General features: G+C 36.0%; 1 protein-coding gene across 1 annotated transcript in view; it reads left to right on the forward strand.

The window, feature by feature from the left end:
* The window catches only part of PIGX (phosphatidylinositol glycan anchor biosynthesis class X), a 32,888-nt gene extending 13,795 nt beyond the window's left edge, over positions 1-19,093 (forward strand). Inside the window, exons 5-7 of the mRNA XM_036016213.1 lie at positions 14,083-14,296; positions 15,945-16,045; positions 18,744-19,093. Coding sequence (XP_035872106.1) covers positions 14,083-14,296; positions 15,945-16,045; positions 18,744-18,887 — 459 coding nt within the window. The 3' untranslated portion in view covers positions 18,888-19,093. The remainder of the gene's footprint in view (positions 1-14,082; positions 14,297-15,944; positions 16,046-18,743) is intronic.
* The last annotated feature ends 373 nt before the right edge of the window (positions 19,094-19,466 follow it).

A 19,466-nucleotide genomic window follows, 5' to 3' on the forward strand; every position in this document is an offset into this window, starting at 1 on the left:
TTCTGATCACCAGTGTTTTGAACTGTGCATCTGATAGATTGGCTATTTCTTGGTCGCTCAAAAGGATGAGTCCTGGGGGACTGATCTGTTCTGTTGGAAACATGTCTTACATCTTTCCCTGTCTCTCCTCCTTTTTTTTTTTTTTTTTTTTTTCGGTCTGGTTGCTCTTGTTACGGTGGGGGGGCAGAGCCTTAGGTGTTCAACGGGGCTGGTTACTCCAGTCGCTAGATTGTGACATTATATGTGGGGGCGGGAGCGGGGACTGGAGGGAGGAAACAATGGCGATAGTTCCGTTCTCCTGGGCTCAGACCCTTCTCTGGGCTCCCGGGCTGCGAGCTCTGCCTTGGTGCACAATCGCTGCCCCACTGGGTCTGCCAGCTACAGCTTGTCTACTCAGGGATCACCACTGCGTCCTTGCGCCCCGGATGGCTGTCGCACCGATTTTGCGCCAAATTTTCCCCGACCTCCGCGCACCGCCGACCCCCGCCAGCCCCGTGCCTGCCCGGCTTGTCGTCTCCTACCAGCCTGGATGTACGGGTCCACTTCAACTTCTTGGCTGTCTGACTTCCATTCAGATAAATCCTCTGTCAGTTCTGAGTGATATTCTGTCTGCAAATCATTGTTGCTCTAATCTTGGTTGTGCGAGGTGGCACGGTGCGTCCACCTATTCCTCCATCTTGCCGGAAGTAAATATGAATTTTAAAAAGACAAAATATGGATGCACTTGGACGCATTCATGACGGCAATTTACTTCTAATTCTGTTGAGGCCAGTTTCTCCACCTGCTTTCTTTCTTTATATCTTTCTTTATTTAAATTTCTTTTTGAATAGGTAATTGCATTCTCGTACTTCAAAATTCAGAATGTATAAAAAGGTACACAATAATAAGCTTCCATCTCTCTTAATTCCCACTCATCAAGGTTTCTCCTGTGCTCTGTTTTGTGTATATATAGCAGTTTTGATACCCATGTTTACATATATACCAGTTTAGATACATATACACATGTGGAAAGACCTTGTTGCTTTTTTTCTCATTTGTTTCTTCTCTGAATCATGAATTCTGAATGAGGTTTTTGAAACTTCAAATAATAGGCTTTGAATTTAAATGCAGTTTTCGACTTGTAGTGATATGTGTTAGAATTATATTTAAATCTACTTAATAAAATTGTCTTCTATGTTGTAAGAAAATGGAATTTTTTTTTTGCATAGAAGTACCCAGAGTGAAGTCACATGCCCACACCTTTGGTTGGGATGAGATTGGGATGTGTGTTGGTTGACTGTATAGTAAAGATAATGAAGGGAGTAAAGGGTGCCACTATAGATTGATTGATAACTCTCTTTTTCTTGAATATTTTTTGCTTCCTAATCTTCTAATCCTAAATTATAAGGCAGTTAGGTGAATTTGCTTTTTCTTTTGGTAATTTTTAGAAAAATAGATGTCTCACTTATGACATATAAATCATTGGAAATTGATTTCTTGCTCTATTAGGTGCTATTTCCTTCTGCCTCAGTGACTTGAGACTGTGGCTCAATTCTTTGTGAACAGAAAATTTGTCATGAGAAGCGATATTATGTGATGAATTCAAATGGAAAGAAGAGAATTTATATATAGATTGATGCTTATATATTTAGCTTGAGATCTTGACTCTGTTCCATGACATGAAATTTTTGGCTGCAGCAAATAGAACAGTGAGTCTATATCAAATGGGTGATGTGACAACAAAATGTTTTCTAAAGAGCTTGAGCCCTGGCTGGTGTAGCTTAGTGGACTGAGTGTCGGCCTATAAACCAAAGGGTCACTGGTTCGATTCCCAGTCAGGGCACATGCCTGGGTTGCAGGCCAGGTTCTCAATGGGGGAATGCATGGGAGGCAACCACACATTGATGTTTCTCTCCCTCTCTTCCTCCCTCCTGTCCCTTCTCTCTAAAAATAAAGAAATAAAATATTTTTTTAAAAACAGCTTGTGATGGTTTGTGAGCAGCTAACATTATTAAGTAATAATTCCATTATTAGATAGATCTATTAGATATATTTAATCAAAACCTCTCACATTCTTTGAAAACAGCATTATATTATATTGAAACATGAAATTAACATTTTATGGTCAAAATGGAAATGCTGTGTTTTTGAAATCATAAATTTTACTCAATCAAAATATGTAGTATTAGGATTTCTGCCATGCCCAACTTGGAGAACAGGTACCAGATACTCTCCCACTTGAAATTAACATCCAAGGATTAACATCCCAGTGTCAGAAAAATATTATATATTTCATTTTTATAAAGTTTTACATTTTTAGATTATATGTTTGAGTTGTTCAAAGGCACCAGTTACTGTTTTAATTGAGGATTCTTTTTTAGAACTCTAGTCCATGAGAGAAAGATTTTGCAAATGTGAATATAGCAATTTTGTAGCTTAATTCATTTAACTTTGCTATGGTCAGTTTGTGACACATGTTGTTGAGTGTCGTCATGAAAATGTATAGGTCCATGTGTGTTAACCAATGCATGTGCTTTAGGATTAATTTTTAATGCATAATTTCAATTTCTTGGTAACGTGCTATTGCTGTTGTCTTATCTGGAGTGAAAAATGAAATAATGAGTTATAATTTTTGCAGGTCAGCATATAGTCACTGTACTTTTGGGGATTCCATTAATGGTTTCTCACATGTTTGGGAGGTTTTTCCAGCATCCAGTCATTGTCCAAATCACTTTTGATTGTCAGGTTATAATTTCTAAAAATGGTTTTCCGTTGTTTTAAATTTAAAGTGATATCCATACCTCCACTGTCTGAAATTTTAATCACTTGTCAATTGATGTACCAACTTGTATAATTTTTTTCTCTCTCCCTGTTTAAACTAGGTTTCAAAAAAACTCATACCTAAAACGCCTAAGTTGGTTTCAAGACCTCAAATTATTGTCTGTGGATTAACTTCTGCTCGTTCTTAATTGATCTTGGTTTAAAATAGATTTGGGTCTCATTTAAGGTTCATTTAAAAAAATTATCCTTATTTTAAAAATCAAGACATAAGTCATGCAACATGAAGCTCACACTTTTGAAATGTACAATTTAGTAGTTTTTGTATATTCATAAAGTTGTACATCTGTCACCATTATCTAATTCTAGAACATTTTCATCACCTGAAAAGAAACCCCTTATAAGGATAATTTTTGAAATTAAGGTACCAGGAATAAATTTTTTTTAACCATCACCAAATAATCCTTGAGCAACAGAGCCCTCTCTAAAGACCAAATTGCCATTTCTGCCTGCCTCATTTTTCATATATCTTAGCTTAAATTCATATTTTTAAAAATTCTCAATTTTGGGAGAGTTACCATGTTTTTATTTCTGTGAAAAAAAACCAAAATATTAAACAAAACAAATAAATAATTAGAGAAATTGAAGTCATAGTGCCGTCATAAATTCTAAACAGCACAGTCAGGAATATATTTTATGTCAGTTCTTACTATGCATAATTTTCAACTAGTCAAACATTATTTTATATTGTTTAACCTAGTACAATAGGGGAGTCAATTTGACCTGGTTTCGAATTTTGGCTCCTCTACTTCCTAACTATATTGTTTATCCACTCTGATAACTTTGTCCATTTATATAATGAGCTAAAGTAGGTCTGCATTTGAACATCAAGACAGAATTCATGATTACAGAAGAAATACACAGCTTTAACATTGACACTGAACACATTACAACTATTAAAGTTTTCCTTACCTTGGTTCATTCATCAATTCAAATAAAATCTGCACTCAAGAAATTAAAAAGAAGAAATCCAGATCCGAGGTGGTGGAGGAGTAAGTGGAAGCTACACTAACCACCTCCCAGGACCAATCTGGAATTACAATAAATTGTAGAGAAATCGTCAACTGAACACTAGGTAGAGAGAAGCCTTATAATCAAGGAGAGGCAGAAGAAACCACTTCACCACAACAAGACAGGTAGGCAGTGCAGAGTAGGCATGAGAGGGCTAGCTGGGCTCCCACAGACAGCAGGTAAAGTTCCAGAGGAATATTTCAGCACACAGGGATTTCCCCTGAGAAGTATGAAGTCTAAACCCCAAGCTGGGCTCCCCAGTCTACAGCACCACAGCTGGAAAGGAACCCAGGTAACATCCAGCTGTGAAAAGCAACAGGATTTCTGTCTGCCAGGGAGAGACAGCTGGAGATGCAGAGAGCCTGTTAAAGGGCCAATACCCAAAATTTCTTTTGTACCCTGGGCTCTGGCAGAGGGAAGGCAGAGTGGACTAGAAATGCTTGAGGAGAGTCTGGGACTGGTGGCTCTAGGGAGAGAACTGAAGAAACAGCTACCAGGATCCATGTGCTGTGTCATACTGTATGCTACAGAAGCCATCTTTCTCAGGCAGAGCACTCCTCTCTAAGTGACATCAGCCTGAGGGAAAGCAACAGTGCTGCTCACAGGAATTACTCTTCCCTGCTGTGTGGTGTTTAAGCCAGGCTGCTGATCACAGCCTGATTAGATCAACAAGTGATCTGTTTGATGACTGACTAGTTTAGCAGCTAAGGCAGAAAATACAAAGAAGCAGCCAAAATGGGAAGACAAACAGACCCCAAATGAAAGAATGAGAGAATTCTCCAGAAGAAGTAGGTGAAATGGAGACAAGCAATTGATCAGATAGTTTATAGTAATGATTATAAGGATACTCAACAACATGAAAAGAGACATAAAAACCATTAAAAAGAACCAATAAGTAATAAAGAATGCAATATCTGAAATAAATAATACACTGGAGAGAATAAACAGTAGGTTAGATGAAGCAGAAGATCAAATCAATGTTTTGGGAAACAAGGTAGGAAAAAACACACAGGCAGAACAGCAAAAAGGAAATAGAATTTTAAAAAATGAGAGCTTAAGAAACATTTTGGACAATGTGAATTGTAACAACATCTGTATCATGGGAATATCAGAAGGAGAGGAGAGCAAGCAAGGGATCGAGAATCTATTTGAAGAAATAATGACTGAACTCTTCCATAATCTGGTGAAGGAAAGAATCACACAAGTCCAGGAAGCCCAAAGAGTCCTGAACAAGTTGAACCCAGAGGCCTACACTGATTAAAATGACAAGGCTTAAAGACAAGGAGAGAATCCTAAAAGCCACAAGAGAAAAGCAGGTAGTTACATACAAGGGAACACCGATTAGCTTTCATCTGATTTCTGAACAGAAATATTTCAGGCCAAAAGGAAGTGGTGTAAAATATTCAAGATGATAAAAAGCAAGGACCTACAACCAAGGCCACTTTACCCAGCAAGACTATATTTAAAATTGAAGGAGATATAAGGGGTTTTCCCAGGCAAGAAAAAACTAAAGGAGTTGGTTAACACCAAACCAATACTGCAACAAATATTAAAGGGCTTGCTTTAAGGAGGAGGAGGAGAAGAGAAACAACAACAAAAAAAGAGGAAAAGAGTCTAACAATAAAATGGCACTAAATATGTATATATCATTAATCACCTTAAATGTGAATGGCCTAAATGCTCCAACCAAAAGACAGAGGGTAGCTGAATGGGTAAGAAAACAAGACCCATCTCAGATCAAAAGATTCACACAAAATAAAAGTAAAGGGGTGGAAAAAGATATGTGAATGGAAAATTTTAAAAAGCTGTGGTAGCAGTACTTATATCCAACAAAATAGACTTTAAAATCAAGGCTACAGTAAGAGAGAAAGAAGGATACTACATCATGATAAAAGGAACAATCCAACAAGAGGATATAACCCTAGTAAACATTTATGCATCCAAAATAGGAGCACCTAAATATGTGAAGCAAATCTTGATGGACATAAAGGGGGAGATAGACAGAAATACAGTCATAGTTGGGGATTTTAACACCCCATTGACTTCAGTGGATAGATCTTCCAGTCAGAAAATCAACAGAGAGAGAGTGGCCTTAAATGACACATTAGATCTAATGGATTTAATCAATATCTTCAGAATATTTCACCCCAAAGCAGTAGAATATACATACTTTTCAAGTGCACATGGACTGTTTTTTAGGAGAGACCACATGTTAGGACACAAAACAAGTCTCAATAAATTTAAAAAGATTGAAATCACATCAAGCATCTTTGACCACAATGCTATGAAACTAAATTCATACACAAGAGCACTGAAAAAAACATAAAGATGTGGAAATTAAATAACATGTTAGTGGACCAACAACGAAATCAAGGAAGAACTCCAAAGATACCTTGAAACAAATGAAATTGAGGACACTACAACCCAAAATATATGGGGCACTGGGAAAGCAATCCTAAGAGAAAAATTCATAGCATTACAAGCCTATCCCAAAAAACAAGAGAAACCTCCAATAAACAATCTAACTTCATTCTTAAAGAAACTTGCAAAAGAACAACAAAGCCCAGAGTGAGTAGAAGGAAGGAAATAATAAATATCAGCAGAAATAAATGAAATAAAGTCTAAAAAAATGATACAAAATGTCATGAAAAGATAAACAAGTTGACAAACCTTTACCCAAGCTCATCAAGAAAAAGAAGGACCCAAATAAAATCAGAAATGAAGGAGGAGAAATAACAACTGACACCAAAGAAATACAAAAGATTGTAAGAAAATGTTATGAACAACTATGTGCCAACAAACTGGACAACCTGGAAGAAATGGATAAATTCCTAGAAACACATAATCTTCCAAAACAAATCAGGAATAATTAGAGATTCTGAATAGACAGATTACACCTTTTGAAACTGAAGCACAAAAACTTTCACCATGTGAATTTTACCAAACATTCCAAGAAGAACTAACACCTCTCCTTCTCAAACTATTTTTAAAAATTCAGAAGAGGGAAGACTCCTAAATTCGTTTCACGAGGCCAGCATTATCCTAATTCCAAAACCAGATAAAGACAACACAAAGGAAGAAAATTATAGTCCAGTGCCCCTGATGAACATAGATTCTAATATCATCAATAAAATATTAGCAAACAACTGAATACAGCAATACATCAAAAAGATCATACAGCATGATTAAGTGGAACTTATTCTGGAAATAGAAGGTTGGTATAACATTCACATATCAGTAATTGTGATTCACCACATAAACAAAAGAATAAAAACCACATGACCATATCAATAGATACAGAAAAACCTTTTGATAAAACCCAGCACCCATTTACAATAAAAACTCTCAGCAAAGTGGGATTGAAGGGAACATACCTAGACATAATAAAGGTATATAAGACAAACTCACTGCCAGCATCATACTCAGTGGGCAAAAACTACAAGCGTTCCCCCTTAAGATTGGGAACAAGACAGGGATGTCCTCTTTCACCTCTCTTATTCACATAGTACTGGAAGTCCTAGCCATAGCAGTCAGACAAGAAGAAATAAAAAGCTTTCAGTTTGGAAAGGAAGAAGTAAAACTGTCTGTTTATTTGCAGACAACATCATATTGTACAGAGAACCCCAAAGATTGCACCAAGAAACTACTAGAATTGATCAATGAATTCAGCAAAGTAGCAGGATACAAAGTTAACATCCAGAAATCAGTTATATTTCTATATGCCAATAACAAACCAACAGAAAGGAAATTAAGAAAACAGTCCCATTCATACTTGCTTCAAAAAGAATAAAACACCTGGGAATAAACCAAGGATGCAAAGGACCTGTACTCAGAAAATTAGAAGGCACTGAAGAAATTTTAAGAAGATGCAAATAAGTGGAAGCACTGTGTTCATGGATAGGAAGAATTAACATAATTAAAATGTCCATACTATCCAAAGCAATCTATAGATTCAGCACAATTCCTATCGAGATTCCAATTGCATATTTCACAGAACTAGAACAAATATTTCAAAAAATTTTATGGAGCCACAAAAGGCCCCACATAGTAATACTGATCCTGAGAAAGAAGAACAAATTTGGAGGAATCACACTACCTAATATCAAACTATACTATAAGACCATAATAGTCAAAGCAGCATAGTCATGGCATAAAAACAGACACATAGATCAATGGAACAGAATAGAGAGCCCAGAAATAAACCCATGTGGAGGATACCGGCTAGCAGTATCCATCTCAGCTGCGGATGCTCATTGAAACATGCTAAAAACATACACAGAGACAACCAGGTCCTGTGGGGGAATAGGAACAGAAGGACCACTCCTCGCCACGCTCTCTCTGGTGGGGAGGGCACGCCATTCCCTCTCCGGAGAGGCTTTTTATTGGTTTCGAGGGCACGCCATTCCCTCTCCGGAGAGGCTTTTTATTGGTTTCGAGGGCACGCCATTCCCTCTCCGGAGAGGCTTTTTATTGAGGCTTTTTATTGGTTTCATTTGAGTAAGAATTCAGGTAAAAGCTCGTTTGAGTAAGAATTCAGGTAAAAGCTCGTTAAACATTGCTGGGGAAGTAAAGATCAAACAATAGATAGCAAGGAAGTCTGAGGGCCTATTTTGAGTCAGGATCAAAGAGCTGTAAAACTTTAAAGAACAAACTTACTTCTTCCTTAGACCCTTATCATTCAACTGATAGCATTCTAAACAAAGCAGGTTTCACAGGATCTTACATATTCTTTCTTAGGCCTGATCACCCGGGGAACCCCCCCTTTTCAGCACAGAGCTACACTACCCTGTCATTGTTTCAGGCTTAGGTGGAGCAAGGGAACTAAGGCAACCTAGAGATAAGGAGATTTTCTCCCAGACAATGAGGACTCAGGCTATATCAAACCTGAGGAGTGAGGGTCCATCACCCCATTTTGCTGTAGCCCCCAAAGTCCTTTCTTGGGGGCCTCCCATGTGATCGTGCCTGTCTTACGTTGTTCCCCCCTTGGGGAATCTTACCCATCATTGGCTAACTGACCAAGCATTGGGGTTCAGTTATGAATGAAGCGGCAGAAGCAGCGCTTCTGCCAGGGAGATAAGCTTTTGTCTCCTTGCTGGCTTACTGTTCCAAGGGCGTTCCCGCAGCCATAGCCTAGGCGGGGGTTACAGCTTCTGATACCAGGCAGGGCGGTTCTTAACAAACCTGTGCTTTGATAGTCAATTGATAGTCAACAGAGGAAGCAAGCATATTCACTGGGCTAACGAAAGTTTATTCGATATGTGGTGTTGGAAAAATTGGACAGATACATGCACAAAAAGGAAGTTAGGCCACCTTACACCACACACAAGAATAAATTTAAAATGGATCAAAGACTTAAATGTTAGATCTGAAACCAAAAAATCATACAAGAAAACATAGGCAGCAAAATCTTAGAACATAACAATTTTTATTGGATATACCTCCACAGGCAAGAGAAACAAAAGAAAAAAAATAAATGGGACCATATCAAACTAAAAAGTTTTTGCAGAGCAAAGGAAATCATCAACAAAATAAAAATACGTCCCACAAAATCGGAGAACATATTTGCTGATACATCTGACAAGGGGTTAATGTCCAAAATTACAAAGGACTTTTAAAACTCAGCACCCCCAAAACAGCCCAATTAAATAATGAGCAAAGGACCCAAACAGATACTTCTCCAAAGAGGACACACAGATGGCCAACAGACATGAAAAGATGCTCAACATCAGTAATCATGAGAAATGCACATTAAAACCACAATGAGATGCCATCTCACACCTGTCAGAATGGTTATCAGTAAATCAACAAGTAACAAGTGCATGGAGAAAGGGGAAACCTTTTGCATTGTTTGGAATGTAGATTGGTGCAGCCACTGTGGAAAGAGGTATGAATATAACTAAAAAAATTAAAAGTGAATCTGCCTTTTGACCCAGTGATCTGACTTCTGGGAATATATCTGAAGATATACACTAATTTGAAAAAACATAGGCACCCCCATATTCACTGCAGTGTTGTTTATAATCACCAAGATATGGAAGCAGCCCAAGGGTCCATCAGTAGATAGTGGATAAAACTATGGGACATTTATACAATGGAATACTACTTGGCCATAAAAAAGAATAAAGTTTTACCCTTTGCAACAGTAAGGATGGACCTGGAGAACATTATGCCAAGTGAAATAAGCTAGTCAGAGAAAGATAAATACCATATGATTTTACTCATATGTGGAATCGAATGAACAAACTGCACTAACCAGCAAAACAGAGACAGGCTCATAGATGGAGAGCAGATGACAGCCAGTTGCGGGGAAAAGTTAGGGGGTGGAGAAATTGAGGAAAAAGGACTCATGGACATGGACAACAGTGTGGTGATTGCCAGGGGGAGGGAGGTATAAGGATATAAATGATAATGGAAAAATATTCAATAAAGATTAAATTTTAGCCCTGGCTGGCGTAGCTCAGTGGATTGAGTGCAGGCTGCAAACCAAAGTGTCGCAGGTTCAATTCCCAGACAGGCCACATACCTGGGTTGCAGGTCACGGCCCCCAGCAACCGCACATTGATGTTTCTCTCTCTCTCTCCCCCCTTCTCTTCCCTCTCTAAAAATAAATAAATAAAATCTTTTTTTAAAAAAAGGTTAAATTTAAAAAAAAAAAATCAAAGGAAGCCCTGGCTGGTGTGGCTCAGTTGGTGGGAGTATCATCCAGTAAAACCAAAAGTCATGAGATCAATTCCTGGTCAGGACACATACCTAGGTTATGGGTTCTATCCCCTTTCGGGATGCATACAAGAGGCAAGCAATCGATGTCTCTCTGTCACATTGATGTTTCTCTCCTTTCTTCCTCCTTCTACTGTCTCTAAAATCAGTAAGCATGTCCTCCTGTGAGATTAAGAAACAAAAGAGCCCTGGGTGGTGTGGCTCAGTGGGTTGAGTGCCAGCCTACAAACTAAAAAGTTGCTGGTTCAATTCCCAGGCAGGGCATATCCCTGGGTTGTAGGCCAGGTACCTGGGCTATGGGTATCAGGGTATGTGAGAGGCAACCACCATTGATGTTTCTCTCACACATCTGATACATCACTGTTTCTCTCCCTCTCTTCCTCCATCTCCCTTCCCCTCTCTCTAGAAATGAACAAATAAAATCTTGAGGAAAAAAAAAAAAGGAAGGAAGGAAGAAAAGAAAGAGAAGGGAGGGAGGAAGGAAGGGAAGGAAGGAAAAAATCAGGAGAAGTCTTGGCAGCAATGGAAGAATTAGGAAAGATCACCAAGAGCAAAGATGTATCATTAGAGACCATGGCTAAGATATCCGTATCTTTATATTCCCAAATACTGGGTACAGATTTGAAAGTTGGACAGTGATGAAGGCTGATAGGAAAAACATTGATTCATTTGAAATATATGGTGTTTGAGGACAACTCTACAGATACTCTGCACTGCCAGAAGTATAAAACAAGTGGGTCTATCGCAAATTAAGCCTGAATCATCTCTGGAGGCAAAAATGACAGAACGGAAAGTGCCCTACTTTGGGCACATTATGAGAAGGCAGAGTTTTTTTGGAAAAGACAATAATGCTGGGGAAAATAAAAGGCAGCAGGAAAGGAGAAAGAGCAAATGAGAGATGGATTGACTCCATAGAAGAAGCTGTATGTGTGACTGTGCAGTAACTGAGCAGGGCTGTTGAAGACAAAACATTGTGAAAATCACTCATTCAGAGGTCACCAGGAGTTGAAGCTAATTCAATAGCATGTAACACACACAAAACAGAGTTAATAGTTTCCTAATAAAATTCTTGTGAAAGTTAAAGGGTATAATGTACATTAACCACTTTGTGAAATGCTTCCTAATTGTAAGTACTCAAAGAAAGGTACCTTTATTGATATCAGGTCACATATACATCTTTGTAGACAAGATAGAAAAATTTGGGCTGTGTTATTTTGATTTGTATCCTATACTGAAAGAGTTCATTTAAAAATTTCTAGTGGAAGGTCTCTGGTAATATTCCTTAGGACTTTTCTCTTGACCTTCCAATGTTGACAAAAAAAAGTCAACATTTTTGTCCTTAGATTAAAAATACTGAAGACATAGCTACTATGTTCATAAATATTAGATAAATGTTGGTTAACAGATTGGGATTTCGATTAAATCTCAACAGTCTAGAAAAAAATGAACTGTAGCCAGAAAGATAAAATTTAATAGAGATCAATCTAAAGTCCTGCATTTAATTGATTGAGTTAATTACTTGAAAAAGTAGGATGGAATTTACCTAAAGTTTTCTGCAAAAAGTTCAAATCAAAACTATAGGGATGAGTAAGTAGAGCATGGGGTCTCTGAAACTATTTTGTATGATATTGTAATAGTGGATACGTGTCATTTTACATTTGTCAATCCATAGGCTATACAAAATAAAGAGTGAACCCTGACTTTAAAACTATGAACTTTAGTTAATAACATATCAATATTGGGTATCAATTGTAACAAATGTGCTACACCAGTGGTAGCACACATAAAATAATTACTAAAATTCTGTGGCACACCAAAAGATATATTAAATTTTTTGCCAGTCTGACAAAATATAGGTATAATTTTGATTCATTCACATTGGGCAGTTATTGTGTTGGCTGTTGTCCTTTTATTTTTATTTGACAACGTAAGAGAAGTCTGTGCCCCTGACTAAATAGTCAGGTGTTGCATGTTTTAAGAATTCTTGTGGCACACCAGTTGAAAATTACTGTACTGCACCTGTGTTAATAGTAGAGAAAATTATGTGACTGTGTGTGGAGGGTGAGTAGGCTATATGTGGATGCTGCATTTTCTGCTCATTTTTTTCTGTAAGCCTAAAACTGCTCTTAAAAATAAAGTCTATTAATTTTTTAAGAATTTATCTATAGCTAGCTAGCTAGATATCACACTGAAATAGGGCTGCTACAAAGCTAATGTAATTTTTGGCTAAAGAAGGTAATATTGTTACCCTGGTTCCTGAGTATTTCCAAAGGCAACTAATATGATAAATGGTTTGGAAGCCATGTTGTGAGAAAGGGGGAGAAAATGTAGTAGAGGCAGCGTGATGGAGGACTTTTGATATTTAAGGACCCTTAGTGAAATGAGGAACAGATTCATTGCAGATATTATAAGCAAGGACAATTGGTTAATGTTATAGACCAGAGCATCAAGTTTCTACTCATAGGAAGAGAATAACATTAAACCTTTTAACATTAGATAAAATGAAATAACTCAGTCATTGAAAGTAATCAAGCAGTTGCTGGACACTTGAAAAATATCCTTGTTGGGACAGTAGTTTAATTTGATCACCTCTTGAGTTTCCTTATGACTCATAAGATTATATAATCCCATGACCTTTGCCACTGAGTTCAACAACATCTGAAAAAAATACAGCAATTGGTGTCATTATCAAACAGGAGCATTAGGATTTTTGCTGTGATGGGAAGAAGTTAATGCTGCTTTGTTTTCTGAGATATGTCAGGGCTTTGCATAGATAATCTAGAGGGAAGTTGTATGTGTGAATACATCCATATGCAAACACAGGTATGTATATAATGCCTACATACTTGTATCAATATGTGTACATATATGGACACATATGTAATACACAAATGTGCATATTATACTATAGGGCTAATTTCTTCCACATGTACATTTTTACTTTTAGTATAGAATACTTACTTTAAAATGGTTTTTACTATATTATTTCTTATAGGCATTATTACCATTTTTTCCATTACCTTTTCATAACTAGTATAGAAAGAGTGCTGACCTTTGCTTTGACTTCCTGACACAGTGCTTTATCTCACTACCATCTTACCTGCTTTCCTGAAGAACAGGAAATTACTAGAAGGATACCAATCATTTTAACCCAATACTGGGTTAACTTTTTTACATAATGGTTTTCATACTTATCAAATAATGCTATATTTATTCACAAAATTTTTCTTAGTGCCTGTTTTATTACCTAAACAAAGATTGATAAAGAAATTACATAGAAATAATTTTTGTTAGAAAATTTTGCATCTCAGTATAATTTCTTCACTTTACTTTTAATAAACAAAATTTTATTAAACAGAGATCATCATGTCTTGTGTTTTCTTAAAGTTGAAGATGGAAGGGCAGTGGGATTGTTTATAAGGGGGATGAATTTGACATTTCTCTTCACCTGTATAGCAGTCTTCTGGTTTTATTTTTGTTTTTGAAATCTTCATTCATTTTTTTCTATTGGGTTAATATTTATTTTCTTTCTGACAGGCAGTGATGGTTTCAGAAGATTTTAATATAGAAGCTCCCAACTATTTGTCTGAGGAATCCGAAGTTCTCATTTATGCCAGACAGGATTCACAGTGCATTGATTGTTTCCAGGCTCTTTTGCCTGTGCACTACCGCTATCATCGGCCACATAGTAAAGATGGAGAAACCTTTATTGTAATCAATAACCCTGATTTACTCATGTATTGTGACCAAGGTAGGGTTGCACATCTTTTCTGAGGGCTGAAAATAAAAATAAAGGTATGGTGGCAGGTCTGAAGTCAAGGGATAACAAAATGTGTTTCTTTTTTCTTTTTAACTTTTTGATTATAAAATAAAGCACAATAAAAAAACTTCACAAATATATAGTTTAGTGTATTATTATAAGGCAAATATCCTTTAACTACTACCCAGGTCAAGAAATAGAACTTTGCCAGCCACCCCAGCAACAGTTCATGTATGCTGTCTCCTTCGTAGCCACGTCCTGTCTTTTAAGACCAAACCCACTATCCTGACATTTAATCACTTCCTTATATTTCTTTATACTTTTATCACCCACATGGGCATTCTTAGACACTAATTTAGTCTTGCCCATTTAAAAAGTTTTCTCAGAGTTGGGGTTTTGGTGACAGTATTCATGTAGTTCATCTGATCTTTTTATTTACTGGAAATTGGCAACTGGCTCCAGAGGTGTGATCAGTTCAGGTTTACTTCTTTTGGCAAGACTAAGGGTGGTGCCATGTTCTTTTATGAGTAGATATATAATGTCTGGTGTGTTTCTTTTTTCAGACATTGGTCCTCATTGCCTCTTGGCTGCTTTCCATGTATTTGTGCTAGCAGTACAGGACTGCAGCTATTGGTTTTTGAGGGGGTACTTTATCACCTAGTTTTGCTATAAACATAGTCCATGAGTTTTTGATTCTGTGTGTAGTTCTGTATTTATGTGTAGATTTGAATAAATAAAAACAAACTATGCTTTCACCATTTTTGTTTTTCTTCGAATCAAGACAGAAATTCCTTTCAGATTTTGGTTCTTTGTATTTCCAAATTTTGGCTGATTAAAGTGTTTGTATAAGTCACTAGTATGATTACTAAAGACTGACAGATAAGAAGTGTTTAATCCATACATTTGCTGCCATCATATGTTTCATAATGAGAAAATAAAAAAGTGTTCAACTGTGTTAGCTTTGTTCATCCAACCTAGGTTTCTGTTTTTATTAGTAGTACCTTAAAAAAAAAAGTTTTGATTTTAGAGAGGAAGGCTCAGAGAGAGAAAGAAACATCAATTTCTTGTTCCACTTATTTATGCATTTGTTGGCTGCTACTTGTATGTGCCCTGACCAGAGATCGAACCCACAACCACAGCTTATCAGGACAATGCTCTAACCAACTGAGCTACCTGGCCAGGGCTTAATTATACCTTTGACATATCCAAAGTAAAGTTTGAAAAAAATATGCCCTCTGAGAAAGAATCTGGGGTTCTGATGCTGTTATGTTTTTTAGTCTGAGTGCTTTTTATATGGATGTGTTTAATCTTGGAAATTTATTGAGTTGTATGCTTAGGTTCTGTGCACTGTTCTAAGTATGTTTTATCTACTTCAAGAAATAGTTTAAATTAAAAATTTTTTAAAGTAGTCCCTAGTTTAATGAGATTTGTTAAGAAGTAATTTTATAATTTCTCACGCATTCACTTAGTATAGGCTATTAAAATAAAACAGCATGTAATAGATGGATCCAAATCCTGTATGTTGTGTATTAAAATATTTGAATACTTATATACCAACATGACTGATTGGTTTGGCCTCTGGACTAGCCTCTAATCTAGATACAGGTTTTCTGATACGATCTTCTACCACTTTTCTCAGAGTTTCCCATTTTGAAATGCTGGTCTCAGTCAAAAGTGGCAGCTCCTTGTGCTTTGAAGAGTAAGGATATTTGCCAGTGGGACAATATGAAATATAGATCAGTAAGTTAATATTTTATGGTTTTAGATCATACTGCCTCATCTAAAATTCTTTCTGTAATGTTTCTGCCACATTTAAGGGATTAGAATTTTATGTTCTACCATAGAAAACTAGGGGGGGTTTTGTTGTTGTTAATGTTGTTTCTTTGCTACTGATGGCAATAGTGGTTTCTCCTTTATAAAGAGTCATTGAATCATTTACTTTGAGGGCTGGTAATTTAGCATTAATCCCATGCCACATTGGTCCAGATCTTAAGTGTAGCTGATAGGCTTTTTAAAGGTGTGGAATGGCTAAAAAAAAAATAGTATGTCCATCTGGTTAAAACTTTAGTTTATTTAGAAATATTTATTAATTTTTTGAACAGCAAAATAAAGTAGTTAACTTCATTGTGTTACGCAGAACAAGTGAAAAAAGGAAAATAAAACTTAAAGTAGAATCATTTCTACTGTGATTAATTTTTAGACAGTTGTATTACTATTATATATCTATTATTTTATTTTTATTCTTTTTCAGAGAGAGGAGAAGGGAGGGAGAAAGAGAGGGAGAGAAACATCGATTGGTTGCCTTCTGTACATTCCCCAACTGGGGACCGGGCTGGAAACCCAGGCCCGTGCCATAACCAGTGACCCTTCTGTTTGTGGGATGGTGCCCAGCCAACTGAACCACACTGGCTAGGGTACTGTTATATATTTAAATCTAGGCTGTTTGAGACCATTTTTATAGTTTTGACCTCCTAACTTGTTTTTAGTTATTAAATTAGGTAAGTATTAATAATTGAATTAACACTGGTTTTGTCTAAGAAGTCTACAGTTTTCACCTTTATTTTTTTTTAATTATTTTAAAGTATTTTATTTCTTTATTTTTAGATAGGGGAAGGGAAGAGAAAGAGGAGAGAAACAACAGTGTGTGGTTGCTTTTCGTGCACCCCCCCACTGGGGCCCTGGCCCACAACCCAGGCATGTGCCCTGATTGGGAATCCAACCAACAACCCTTTAGTGAATAGGCCTGTGCTCAATACACTGAGCCACACCAGCCAGGGCTCTTTTTACCTTCTTTAGTTAACATAGTCTACTTCTTTTCTCTCTTCAAAGTGGTTAAATCTTTACAAGACCTCCAGTCCCTCTCCTCTTCCTAGAAGTCAAGAGGTGGGACTGAGAGTTCCTACTCTGTTATCATATGGTTGGCTCCACAGGCAACCAGCTTTCATCCTTAGGTGCTTTTCAAAAGTGACTTCATCATCATAAAAGACATCCATGGTCACTCTCAACACTTAGGAAATTCCAACAGTGTGGGGAGGTTTGAGCAAGGAAGGAGAATGAAAACCAAATATGTATTTCTTATTATATAAATCACAGTATCACATGCTACTTCAATTTTTTCAAATTCTAAAATACATCTGGAGAATTGCATTAGATTTTCTTGTGTGAATGAAGAGTATGATTAGTGTTTATACATGATTTATTAATTTTAAAAATTGGTGATGTGCATTGCTGTAAAATAAGTAATTACCCTGTTAAAACATTTTTAATTCAATTCCATTTAAGACCATGTAACTTCAAATAAGAGGTCATAATTAAGCAGTTTGATATTTTTAACCCTGACCTCTGTGGTTTGGTTGGGCATAGTCCTGCAAAGTGAAAGGTTGCCAGTTCAATCCCCAGGCAGGGCACACGCCTAGGTTGCAGGTTTGGTGCACATCCAAGAAGCAACTGATCAGTGTTTCTTTCTCACATTGATGCTTCTCTCCCTCTGTTTCTCCCTCCCTTACCCTTTCTCTAAAAATAATTAAATAAAATCTTTTTTAAAAAGTAGTTTGATTTTTTAAATTTACTTTGTGTTACATTTCTTATTTATATATAGCAGAAAATAGGTGACCGTTACTAAGGTGATGATCTATATACCAGGGCTTGTTTGTTTAAGATGCCATTTTTTGAAAGATAATTTTCAAGTAGTACTTTGTTACAGACTGTGTTGGTAACATAATCTTTTTTGTATGTGAAATTATAATCTAGGTATTTATAAAAGGAAGCCAAAAATAAATATATCCCCAAATTACCTAATTTTAATGTATTTAAAAACCCATTTTTAAACCATAAGATTTTCCAGAGTTTCTAATTGAACCCTTTATGTTCAAAACCAAATAGAAAATATAAATTAAGTTGAACATAGGAGCACTTTTTCATTGCTAGTCATTATCACAACTATTTAATATTGTGTTAATAGTAAAGGATACATTCAATTATATAATTTTTGAACAACAGACTTTTAAAAGCTATTTAGGGAGAGAAACAGCAAAACAAAATGAATGGATACTTTAGTTTTATTGTTGTTTTAATATTTTTCCTTTAAGGCTTCAACTTAGAATTCTGTAATTTAATATGAAACATATATTGTATTGATTACAGAGGTGACATTGGGATATAGCCTGCATTTTTAAAAAAGAATATACTCAGTTCTCTGTAAAAGGTACAAAAAGTCAAAACTAATGAGAATTTAAGAATTATTGTGGGAGATGAGTCTGATTTTATTATACTAAATGAAATGTTCAATCCAAAAGAATCATTCAATCAATAATGTTACATATAGTATAGCATTGGCTGAAAGATATTTTTAAAAAAACTTAAAAACAAAGAAATAGTGGTCTCACTTATAGCATGCATTTTAAATGTCTCTAACTTTTCTCTCCATCTCTCTTTATAGGTATATGAAAATGTGACTTTACAGGTCCCAGTGGGACTGACTACACATACCTCTTTAGTATGTTCTGCGACTCTACTTGTTACCATCCTTTGTTCTACTTTGATCCTTGTGGCTGTCTTCAAATATGGCCATTTTCCCCTATAAGTTTTATGCAATTAAACGCTTTCCATAAACTTAAGTAAGACCTAATTATTTGTGACTAGAAGTGTTCTTCTAGAATTGTCATTACTTCTGTCTTTTGTCTTCATTTTTGGATAAAATTATATTTACTAGTAGAAATTTTGTAGTATTCTCAACTAATTCCAACATCTATTGTGCTCTGTGTTGATCTTTGATAATCTTCAAGCATCTAGTGCCAATAGAGGAAAGTTAATTCTCTTAAGTTACTATTTATTTTGTGAGAAGTGACTTTATCTTCATTTGAGTTACAAAAATGAGTACTTTATGTATTAGAGATAAATTACTCTCATTTTGTGAATAGAAACATTTCAATTTAAGATAAAAATTGAGACAGTCATTATAAGTAGCATAAAATAATTTGGATGAATGATTTTATTTAAATGTTAATTTTATGAGACTATTGAAATCATTTATCTAGAGTTTCAAAGAAAATTATTAAAATAGATAGCTAAGAAAATAATAATATCAAAATTGATTATTCCTCAAAATATTTCCATTCTCCTTTTATATTTTACATTGCTTTTGAATATGGAATTGTCAAAG

Source organism: Phyllostomus discolor, chromosome 2 (assembly GCF_004126475.2).
Source record: "Phyllostomus discolor isolate MPI-MPIP mPhyDis1 chromosome 2, mPhyDis1.pri.v3, whole genome shotgun sequence".
Taxonomy (NCBI): Eukaryota; Metazoa; Chordata; class Mammalia; order Chiroptera; family Phyllostomidae; genus Phyllostomus; species Phyllostomus discolor.